Genomic DNA, 12,615 nt, shown 5'->3' on the forward strand with positions numbered 1-12,615 from the left:
AGACAAGTGTAATGTGCTGCAAATACATAGAAAGAAAGATCCCTTATTATTTAGCTACAATATAGCAGGTCAGCAACTGGAAGCAGTTAATTCCATAAATTATCTGGGAGTAGGCATTAGGAGTGATTTAAAATGGAATGATCATATAAAGCTGATCGTCGGTAAAACAGATGCCAGAAGGAGATTCATTGGAAGAATCCTAAGGAAATGCAATCCGAAAACAAAGGAAGTAGGTTACAGTACACTTGTTCGCCCATTGCTTGAATATTGCTCACCAGTGTGGGATCCGTACCAGATAGGGTTGATAGAGGAGATAGAGAAGATACAACGGAGAGCAACGCGCTTCGTTACAGGATCATTTAGTAATTGCGAAAGCGTTACGGAGATGGCAGATAAACTCCAGTGGAAGACTCTGCAGGAGAGACGCTCAGTAGCTCGGTACGGGCTTTTGTTGAAGTTTCGAGAACTTACTTTCACCGAGGAGTCAAGCAGTATGTTGCTCCGTGCTACGTATATCTCGCGAAGAGACCATGAGGATGAAATCAGAGAGATTAGAGCCCACACAGAGGCATACCGACCATCTTTCTTTCCACGAACAATACGAGACTGGAATAAAGTGAGAACCGATAGAGGTACTCAAGGTGCCCTCCGCCACACACCGTCAGGTGGCTTGTAGAGTATAGATGTAGATGTAGATGTAGATGTAGAAGCAGTCTGTACATTAGACTTGGGACGGCGTATGCCACACATAAACTCGGTCAGAAGTTGGAAATGGTGTGAGACAAGACTCATCCCACCAAGTGCGTTATTACATTGCTCCATAGTCCAGGATTTATGGCTTTGGAACCATGTTTTCATGTTACACGTTTTTGCATCACTGATGTGCGGTTTTGGAATTCCAGTTCGCCCCACAGTTCCCAGCTTATGGAGCTCCCTTCGTGTTGTTTTGGTTCTGACGGGGTTCGCAAGTGCGACACTCAGTTCTGCAGCGACTTTAGCAGCCGTCGCCCTCTTATTTTTCGTCACAGTCCTCTTCAACGACCACCTGTCATGATCACGCAACTCACACTGAAAGTTTACCGTCTTACCTCCTTGCCTAGGGACGTCAGATGAAAGTTGATGTCGTCAAGCCCTGAATCAAAATTGCGCAACGGATAATTGGGGAGGGGAGCTTGAGAGCGCTACCTAGAGAGCGTGCCCTTTCTGTACGATACCAGGCAAGGGGCTGGAGGGCTCTCACGCTGATGTGTGTGGGTCCCTGCATTCTATAGCTTTTATTTTAAATAAATTCCTTTAACTTGACTTCTTTGTGATTTTTAAGGTATGTTAAAGATTGATGACAGTTGATTACCTATTTATTTTAAACATTATCACTCGACTTTACAGCGATAGCAGCAATTGTTTCAGTTTACAGATATTACAATTTTACAACTTATAGCTCGGGTATATTATATACTAATCTGCAAGCACATTTCTCGGGTAAGACGGAATTGCGTTGGCCAAATGTATACCACCAAAGTCTCCCAATATTTTACATAGGACATTCATTATGTGAGGAGGATAACGGGCAAACTGGGGACCAGACACTTTAATACAGGGGGTCAAATTTCCGGAATTAAACTAGCACATTCATTACCTTACACAATCCGAAGCTGGAAATAAAAGAATTAGTACAAATATTCAAATACCTCTCTTCCATGCGTGAACATTGAGACAGACGCACTGAGGGCACGTCTGCTCACTTACCCGTCTTCTGCAACCCTCCTAGAATATGGCGGGCACCCGGAGGTCTTCCTGGGCCCCGGTGGAGGGGGTTGTCGAACCACTTGTCTGTGACCAACCTCTCCACCCCAAATCTTGTGACACTGGAAAGTCTTTGACTTTTACCTGCCTGTGCTGTCTCTCTGATCCCCTACCCAGGAGTAAGGTTGGCACTACTATACTACAGAACTACTTCCCAACAAAGATTTGGCCACGCTTTACGGAAAGGTGTGAGGACGATTAGGAAAGTTCATGTGCAGATTCACATCCACGTACAAGAAATGCATAATACACGATACATATAAATACGTATTATGAAGCCTGACACATTTCTTTCCATCCATCCACATGGGTTCTGTTGCACCCGCGGCCGGCCGCGTCGTGTAATAAAATTGGCTGCGGAGCCGCCTCTGTTTCTATTTCCCGGTGCGAGCGAGCAGCGAAACCTGCTGCTTATAGAGCGGAAACCATTGTACCGTTTTAACACATCCGTCCGCGTTGTAACTTTATTGGATGAAGTTTTTTCCGCTTTTCCTGAAAGCACCAACAATTTGTCCACGTTCGAATTCACTTAGCTCTGACACAATGCACTCTCATCTACACAAAACACTGTTCTGATCAGACTGACACTTCTAACGCACTGATTCTCTGCCTCGTGATGACTGGGTGTTGTGTGACGTCCGTAGGTTAGTTAGGTTTAAGTAGTTCTAAGTTCTACGGGACTGATGACCATAGATGTTAAGTCCCATAGTGCTCAGAGCAATTTGAAATTTTCTAACGCACTGAGGGCACTGTTCAAATACAACAGCTCCACCTTCATGCATGTTTAGGGTTTGCATTTATGTTGAAGCGAGGGTGTTTCCATATTTTGTCGAACCCCTGTACCCATGGCATTATCACTCCCCTGACTAGAGTGGTGAGTAACCGCTGTTTGTCACAAGATTCATAGCGAAAGACCGTTTCGTTGTTATGTTTGGGCTACTTCTTGTCTGGAACGATTGGTTAACCTCAAATTCAGGACCTGTCAGTATGAAAGGGAACAAGGCGAATGGAAGTGAAAACGATGTGTGAAAAGAAGATAGAATTTACTGTCATGAATATAGACACAGTGAGAGCCAAAAACAACACTGATCCGCTTTGGAAGAGGATTTACGATGTATACACTATCTCCATTTTCCCTCAAATACAAGAATTTTTTTAAAAAAGTAGGACTGAATACGAAATCAAGCTCTTAACTGATTATAAGATGTGAAATACAATTTTAAAAAATTAAAGTTCGTTTAGCTCATCATTAATATTGTGCTGTCCGCCCCTGGTAGCTGAGTGAAGCCGGCACGGTAGCTCAGCGTGTTCGGTCAGAGGGTTAGCTGCCCTCTGTAATAAAAAAAACTGAGTTAATTGATCAACAACGAACTTAAACGGTTGTCTTACGACGTCCGCCCCGAGCAGATGAAACGAACAAATTGAGATTATTAAAAAAAAAAAAAAAAGGTGGTCAGCGCGACAGAATGTCAATCCTACGGTCCCGGGTCGATTACCGGCTGTGGGGGAGATTTTCTCCGCTCGGGGACTGGGTCTTGTGTTGTCCTAATCATCATCATTTCATTCCCATCGACGAGCAAGTCGCCGAAGTGGCGTCAAATCGAAAGACTTGCACACGGCGAACGGTCTACCCGACGGGACGCCCTAGTCACACGACATTTACATTTATTTAATATTGTGCTGTTTTGAGATACCTGCGGTGGCCACAAATCCACTCGCTGTAAGTTTCGTTTTTTTGTAATCAACGAAGTATGTTAATCACGAATAGGTACGCAATTACGTGACAGGAAATAACGTCGAATACACTCGTCTCCATTTACCTATAATGAGCAATGTATGAATGTTAAAAAAATTAAGAGAATGCGATAAATCGTTTCTGGACAGCAGCTGGAACAGTGTCAACGAAAGGACTAACACGGCGTCAATCAGGAAACACCATGACTTTTCTTCCATACTGCGCTTCACGCGTTCTTGCCAGTGAAGGTGCAATTACGGTCTTTCGTGGTGCGGTTGAGTAAATCAGGATATGGTGGAAACTATTATTTACCAAACTGTCAGCTTATTCTCTCTATTTTCGCAACATTGTATCTTGTCAACTGCAAAGAATTAAAATTTGTAGAAGGTTGGTCTTTGTAGAACTAAAAACGATTTCTGATGAGTAAGAGAAAGCTGAATAATAGATATAAAAACCAAATGCATTTGTCTAGAGCTATAAATCCTGTAGAAAGTAGCAAGTGTAGTTAATAAAATGATGATAATTCTTAACGGTTTTGTTCCGCCAATATCAAAATAATTAGAAGTGGAAGGCAGAGATTGGAATTTTATTGTACGTAGAATACCGAAATACTACTCAATGAAATCACAAAATGGTCACGGGATACGTAGCAGTGTACTACAATCGAATAAAGATTTTTGAAAATCAACGATAAAACCCAAAATAAATGTATCATCGGAAGAGAGAGAGGAACTGGAAAGTACTAGGGTACGAGTTAGTGAGAGCTAGTAAACGTGAAAAAAAAACTGAATTTTTGTGTCTTGAAAGCGACAGCTCGTCAAGGTAACAAAAAGACCAATTTCATGTTCCCCATCATATGAGACCAGCCGGATGAGACAGGCAGCAGTAAATTTCATCGTCAATGTTCAGCGTAGAGAAGAAATCTTAGGCGTGAGTTGGGGGGGGGGGGGGGAGGGAGGGAGGGGAAGGGGGGGCATAAGATAATCTAGTGTTGCAACACCGAAGAGAATATAAACAACAAATGGGACCACATAGCGAACTCACAAACTGTGAAAAGTAATGTGTGTTGTTAAAGTAAATGCAAGTACCCGCTATTTCCAAATTCCATTCGAATACTCCCTTCATTACTACTAAACATGTCCGAAGAAGGTTTTCCCTTATTTTGCAATGTTCTACAGCAGATATTATCTCATATTTCCGTCAATATATAGCACGGCACATTAGTTATGCAGTTTACATAATTACACGGCCATCTTTTCTCCTTTGTTCAACTTCTTTCCATTGGTTTCCTCGCGAGTGGAACTCAAGAAATGTTCCGAGCATTCTTAGTGTCACCGCAACATAACTAAAAAAGAGAATTTGCGGTCACTCATAATCTAACACACATCTGCTTTGTATTATTGATATTTGCAGCCAGTCTTTCTCTGTTGCTAGTTATCTTAATCGCTACAAATTTTTTTCCATTGGATTTCAGTTTTGTTTCCTTGGCAAACATGTTTCAGTTGACAGTTCTAGGTTCAAAACTGCTTCTTTGAAATACAACGTATATAAACCAAATGACTCAAAACTTACAATACAAACACCACCCACGGATTAGGCCTTAGGCTTGTTCCGGTTGGGCAACTGCTGCCTTAAAGACAGTACGAGGAGCGATCTATGACGATGGGACATGTGATGGTCAACATGTCGGCAATCTCCCCAGCCATTGTCGTCAGTAGATTAATTGTGATGATGCCACTGCTTCTTTATCCAAGCAGCTCCTCATTTGCCCTGAAGAAGCTGAGTGGGCTGCGTTAATGACTAGAAACTACACACTATTATAACAATCATTTGTTTTGTAGATAACTTAAAATCCCTAAAACAATTAGATGAAACATATTTGGTTAAGAAACAGAAGTGAAATTCTGTAGCAAAAGACGAGGAATCGTTTTGCGTCTCTACAAGATAAACGCCGCTACACCATTGTTGCTGTGGCGTGAATGTTTTGAACTGAGTTTGAGAGAGAAAGTTCGGAATGTAAGAACCCAGTTGTTTCCATCAGTATTTCAACACGATACCAAATCTACGCCGTGACAAAGAATTAACATGCAGCTCTAACCTGACTTAATGCCTGAATTAAAAGGAAGTAGCAAGGTTTTTATTAAAACAGTTGAGACAGAAGGATTCGGATTACATACATACCATTTATTTTTAGTCAAGTGATTTCTTACTTTTGTGTACCATTGAACTATTATTATATTACGAATGGAATAAATAATCAAATAGAAAGTGACTGTATTTATTCACGAAGGTTTATGTTTGAATAATTGTTCTCTATTAAGTTTCGCAGAGACCTCGACGAGCAAGCTCTTTTCGACCTACGCAAGTTCCCAGTCTCGAGTTTTATCGTAAAATGTTAGATTACGTAGACGATTACAAACATGCGAATTTTGTCGAGGAGTTGCGCACATTTAGGACAATGTAATCTGAACGCTGTTTCCAGCTGAACACTGAACGTCCTGCAAGAAATCACTGTTTTTTGCGGCAGACATCTGGAACAGTGGAACTTGAAGAAATGTATCAATTTGCGGATATGTCCTTTGCCGGTAATACATAATTAATTACTCTCAGTTACTGTTGTCAATGTATTCTATTGTGGGATCTAGTAAATAAGAGCACTCACTGTACTCGCTATCTTACCCCCATGTCTGACATGGGATGACTGACACCTACGGGAGAGTTCGTCATTGCCCAGCCAAGAGAATCGGATCAAAGTTGTTTGGCTTGGTTTTACCTCTATTAGGTCGAACACCTTGTGCATGTAAAAGCTGTGACTACTGCGAATGGACCCTCTTAATTTTAACGTCTGTAAGTGTGAAGTAGCTAGAGGCATTCAGACTTATCCTATTAAATAAAGTTTAAAACGGCTTGTTTAGAAAGACAGCAATATGGAACAACACATTTGGTTATAATCTAGAAGCTGGTGGCCTCCAACATGCAATTCTCTCTGTACCAAAGTATAGCAAAATTATAAATATAAGCCAAATTATTTTTGTGTAACTCTCTGCCGGAACAATGTTTGTAACGGAGACAAAAGGTGTATTCCAGAAGTCCGATGGTTCCCGCAAAAACGAGAAGAGACAAATGAAGATAACGCTGTTCAAACTGATCGAGTGTTTAAGCGTAACTATGCTACGAATGCAAGGTAATTAAACAGGCCAACGACATTTTCTTGCTTTTTGGAAGCTGTGTTCCACCTTACGATTCCACACTAACACACTTTTGAGACGCGTTTCCTTGCGCTTCTCTCAACTCTGAAACATCAGTATCACTGCGGTTTTCTGTAAGTGTCAACGACAAAGGTTGAACATTGACGACAAAGTGTACCAATGGTGGCAGGATATTCATGGCTTGTAACTAGGACTAAAAGAGAAATATAACCAGTATTAAAGAAAGGTCATTGCCCTTGACAAATATTTGAAATTGTACTAATTTTAAGGAAACCCTATCCACTCGTATACAGAAATTCAATGCATTTACATTACGTAAAGGAAACCACATGAACTACAAAAGCTATTTTTAGTGCCACCCACGCGGGTGGAACTTGCCTCCAAGCACTAACGATTGCCTATATATAACCGTTTTTATAGTTCTCTTGAATGTTAGAACATTTACTGTAGGGCGCGTCCTGAAAGAAGTACACAACACTGTTCTGTGTCTACAGCAGAGTTACGAAGTTTGCAGTTGTATTAGCGGTAAAATCGGTGGCTGTAATAAGAAAAAAATGTGTGTGAAATCTTATGGGACTTAACTGGTCTGTAATAAGAATGTTACCGATGCTATAATAGACCTTTGCTGGCGCACAGAAAAACAAAAATTTGGCTACTAAGAGTAGAAAGAGGAGGACAATAAATGCTATAACTGTATTACCTAAAGCTGTACAAAGGCCCAGTACAGGTAAGGCACTATTAATTAGGAAATTAATTGGCGAACATGCTGATGAACGCATCCTCAAAGGACACCGCAATTCATTTACTCCAGAAGTTATAAAATTTGCACCTTTATTACCAATGAAATTTTTAAGCAGTAGCAACGACGGAAGTGCAATGATGATACTTGTTCTCGTAAGTGGAAAGTATAGAAATTGATAATGGAAGAAGTAAGCGAAGAATGACGAATACATTTGTTTTATCTTTTGTCAGTTACGTGTGGCTGTGCTAAACATCTGTGTGCGAGTACAAGATCTTTCCCATCCTTACACTATTTGACGTTGTCGTTTATTCGACTGTAGAATTAATTGCTTTTCTATTGTGTCACTTATTATATATTTATGGGAGCGCAACTGCAGTACTGAAATGTAACTTATACACCCCTGCGATTGAAGATGCCATGATGATACGAAACATCATTGTGAATGTCAGAGTAAACAAATGTCGTCAGTACATTTGTATCACCTGAAGGTATGTTGTAGGACTAAAACGCAAAGCTCTTGGTAAAACTTTAGGAATTGGGGTGATAATGTTACCTTATTTCTTCGTTATTCGGAAATCACACTAGCGAGGAAAAAACTGGGGCGCATTTGCAGTGGAATATTTTATGCGTAACGGTGCAACCAGGAGTGTTTCGTTATATTCAAAAAGCGTTGCATTAGCTGTGAATGTCGCATTAGCCCTATTACTTGATGAACTGGGTACGTAATACCCTAATAAAAAGAAATACAGCTTTGGAAGAGTGTGATTTTTTTGCTATGAATGTTCTTTCACTTTCTTTTACAATACCTGTACAAAGAAATAGCCTAAATTGTGCATAAACAAAAAAATAAATTGATAAAAGAACTGTCAGTATATAACATTTTTAATAGCAAAGAACTCTCCTCTGTTGAAGAAAAATACAGTTCCTTTTGGCGTTATTTGGCCTTATCGTACGTCGTCCATGTTAGACAGCGGCTTGGAAACTGCAACAGTTCATACAAGGCTTTGTATATCTACATCTGAACAATTTGTGGACTGTTTATGCTGTTGTTTCGTGTTTGTCAGACGTCTAAAGATGAAAATGTAGATTTATCACCAATCTGAGGGTATTTTCTGCTGCAATATTTTGTAAGTACCTTTATTATTGTTTAAAATCTGTAATTCTAATGCTATATTACGCTAATAAGTGTTGATTATACCTTATTTGTAGCAAAATTAAACTCAAAACAAACAACTGACGTGCGGCAAACGAAAACTTAATGTAATCCACTGATCCACGTGAAGATGAGGTTGTAAGCCCTCGAAACGCGTCATGGGAGAAAGTAAAAAGTGACTGTCGCAGCTAATTGTTTCAATTCATCTTTTGCGTTATTCGGTACTTAGAAAGAAACAGTCCATAATGGATAAGATGTGCAGGCTCCGTCTATCGACTTTTAAACATTATTTGATTTATAACTGGCTCAAATGGCTCTGAGCACTATGGGACTTAACATCTATGGTCATCGCCGGCCGAAGTGCCCGTACGGTTAAAGGCGCTGCAGTCTGGAACCGCAAGACCGCTACGGTCGCAGGTTCGAATCCTGCCTCGGGCATGGATGTTTGTGATGTCCTTAGGTTAGTTAGGTTTAACTAGTTCTCAGTTCTAGGGGACTAATGACCTTAGCAGTTGAGTCCCATAGTGCTCAGAGCCATCCATCCATCTATGGTCATCAGTCCCCTAGAACTTAGAACTACTTAAACCGAACTAACCTAAGGACATCACACAACACCCAGTCATCACGAGGCAGAGAAAATCCCTGACCCCGCCGGGAATCGAACCCGGGAGATTTATAACTGGATATCTGGATAAAAAGACATTAATGACAATTGACAGCCGTCCGAAATTAATTCTAAACAAAGCCGCTGAATGCGAATATCTTTGGCATCAGCTGTGTTAGGGAGGAACGTAGGCCTACTACCTATTAATGACACATGAAAATTAGCGCCGGACCGAGACTCGAAGACGAATTTGCCGCTTATCGCGAGTGGTCGCCTTACCAATTTCGGTTAGCCGTGCACGCTTCCCGGACTGACCAAAACTTATATATGTCACACTATGTACATCTCTATATCATAGTCCGCTCCACCTATCACTTTCGCTCGTAGCGTGACTGTTTTCCCGCACCAGTCACACAGAGACTACAAGGAATCGAGACCCATGACATCATCGTCCTGTGCACGCCTCGGCATGTAATATTTACTTGTATGTCTGGATTGAAAGTGACGACTGACAGCAGTCCGAAATCAATTCGAAACAAATTCGCTGACTGTGAATATGTTGGTATCAGCTGTGTTACGTATAGATGTACTATATATTAGTGACATACGACTGTTAGATGTCTTTGTAAGTATACCGGATGTTCGTAAATTCCCTTCAAAACTTCTAGGATTTATAGATAGGAGTGAGTATATAATATTTTGAATAGGAAGCCACGTCAGGAAACGTACAGTTTCCGTTTTACAACGGTTTCACTTCAGATGTGTAATGCGTCCACGTCTCCTGAGGGAAATAGAAAAGTCTCAAACCTTCTTGTTCTGATAGGCAATAGGATAGACCGGATGTCGTGTACTACGACAGACGGTCACCTGATGTAATGCATGAATACTGTTCTGTACGTACAGTATACTGAGCTCTTTTATGTTTTGGAACAATATAAACACCTAACGTTTAAGTGTTAATACAAACAAATGTGCTTAAGTGATAAAAGGATTTGTCGTTATGCTTCCTTTCGAGTTGTTTACCTGATAACTGTACTGCGTCACGCATACTTCAGTTCCTCAAGCAGAAGCGGATGAGTTAAACATCTGAACTGAAACCACCATAGAACGGAAACGGCACGTTTCCGGACAGGGTTCCTATTCTAAATATTACTTACTCACTCCTCTCTACAAGGCCTAGAAGTTTGTAACGGGAATTTTCGAACAACCTGTGTATTTTCTGCTGCAAATAAAATGTATCGTGTGGAATGTTTGGACCGCACTTTTCCTGTTGTTTCACTCAGCAGCAGTTTACCACAGAAACTTTGTCAAGAACATCTACTATGAATTTTGTTTTGGCGTTTAGTAAATTAGTATCATTGCTAGTTTCTTAATTATGATACTTTATTTTGAGCTTTTGTAAATATCTACATAGCTACTCTGCAAATAACACTTAAGAGCCTGACAGACGGTTCATGGAACCACCTTCTCAATAATTCTCTATTATTCCACTCTCGAACAGCGCGGAAAGAACGAACACCCGTATCTTTTCCATGCGAGCTCTGATTTCCCTTATTTCATTATCGTGATCGTTTCTCTCTATGTGTATCGGGGTGAACAAAATATTTTTGCATTCGTAGGGGAAATTCGATGATCGAAATTTCATGAGAAGATCCCGCCGCAACGAGAAACGCTTTTTTTAATGATGTCCATCCTAAATCCTGTATCACGTCCGTGACACTTACTCCCCTGTTTCTCGATAGTACAAAACGTGCTGCCATTTGTTGAACTTGCTCGATGTGCTCCGTTAGTCTTATCTGGTAAATATCCCACACTGTGCAGCAGTGCTCCGAAAGAGGACGGACAAGCGTAGTGTAGGCAGTCTAGATCTGTAGAATCTTCCGTGTTCTGCCAATAAAACGAAGTCTTTGGTTCGCCTCCCCCACAACATTTTGTATGTGACCTTTCCAATTTAAGTGTTCGCAACAGTAATTTCTAGGTATTTAATTGAATTTACAGCCTTTAGATTTGATTGTCTTTTTATGTAACCGAAGTTTAACGGATTTCGTTTAGCACTTGTTTGGATGATCTCACACTTTTCACTATTTATTTTCCCACCATACAGATATCTTTCCTAAATCGTTTTGGAACTTGTTTTGGTCTTCGATGAATTTTCCAGATGGTAGCCCTTAACTCTACTTTCACCATTCAGTAACGGGCTAGGGTAAATGACAAGTTAAGGTTGTGGACAGAGTGAACACACTACCGTTTGGCGTTGACGTCGCCTACCTTCCTTTCCACAGAAATGCAGCGTTACTCGGTTTTAGCGCGGATTTAAAATTGTTAAATCGGTGTATCACGGAATGAGATATATCAGTACGAACAGTGGCCTACTTACCCGAAGCAGAAGGGTTGGTCCTCCGACACGCGGCCACTGCGGAGGCGGATCCGGCAGTCCTGGTGGCGGCGGCGGAGGCGGTGGAGGCGGCGGTGCTGAGGTCGGTGGCGCGCAGCCCCAGGATGGCGTCTATGGTGAACGACTTGCTGGGGGGCGGCCTAGCGGTGGCGGCGGCTGCGGCGGCCGTGGCGGCGGCAGCGGCGGCGGCGGCGGCGGCCGCGGAGGCGGCGGGAGAGCCCGTGCCGGCCGCTGCCGCCGCGGCGTACATGAAAAACGATGTCGTCGGGGGCGGCGGGGGTGGCGGGGGTGGCGGCGCGCCCGCGCCGGAGGCCGCCGTCGCCTGCGGCTGGTGCTGCTGCTGGTGGCTGTGCTGGGCGTGCTGCTGCTGTTGGTGGTGGTGGTGGCGCAGCTCCAGGAAGTGGCTGAACGCCGGGTACGACAGCAGCGGATTCTGCATCATCTTGGAGGCGGCGCCGCTGTCGGAATCTTCGTCGTGCAGAGGTGTCACGCTGCCGGGGCGGTCGGCCGGCGCTGTGTCATCTCGTCGCACTCGTAGGCCTTCCACTCTGCGGTGCAGTCCTCAGCTGTCAGTACACATGTGGCCTCGCTGCGCGACACCTCGCAAACACTCGCCGTCGCGTTCTCAGCTCGGCTCCGGCGGACGCTGCTTGTCGGCCCTGAGCGTGCGCTACTGTGCGAGCACGTTGCCGCGCTGATGAAGTCGGGTTCTTCCCCCCTGTGACGCGCACCCGCGTTGCCTCCCCACCACGGCTGCCCGGCTCCCCACCCCGTGCATCGATCCCTGCAGCCGGATTGGGCGCGCGCCGCCCCGCCGCGCCCCGCCATTGGTCCGCGCCCCAGGTTATTAAAGGCGGAGTTGGATTTGGAAAGAGGGAAGGGGCGGGGCTCTTTTACGTGAGATGAGATGTGAATAAAGGCAAATGGGAGAGTTTTGTAGCGGAGTCACGCCTCTCCCCTCTCGCGTTCCTCCT

The 12,615-nt window shown here is 43.0% G+C and overlaps 1 protein-coding gene across 1 annotated transcript in view; it reads right to left on the bottom strand.

The window, feature by feature from the left end:
• Positions 1 to 12,083, bottom strand: part of LOC124613432 (homeobox protein H2.0-like) — a 171,468-nt gene extending 159,385 nt beyond the window's left edge. The window contains exons 1-2 of the mRNA XM_047142134.1: positions 11,867 to 12,083; positions 11,624 to 11,752 (exon numbers count right to left, since the gene is read on the bottom strand). Coding sequence (XP_046998090.1) covers positions 11,624 to 11,752; positions 11,867 to 12,083 — 346 coding nt within the window. The remainder of the gene's footprint in view (positions 1 to 11,623; positions 11,753 to 11,866) is intronic.
• Between the last annotated feature and the right edge of the window lie 532 nt (positions 12,084 to 12,615).

This window comes from Schistocerca americana, chromosome 4 (assembly GCF_021461395.2).
Source record: "Schistocerca americana isolate TAMUIC-IGC-003095 chromosome 4, iqSchAmer2.1, whole genome shotgun sequence".
Taxonomy (NCBI): domain Eukaryota; kingdom Metazoa; phylum Arthropoda; class Insecta; order Orthoptera; family Acrididae; genus Schistocerca; species Schistocerca americana.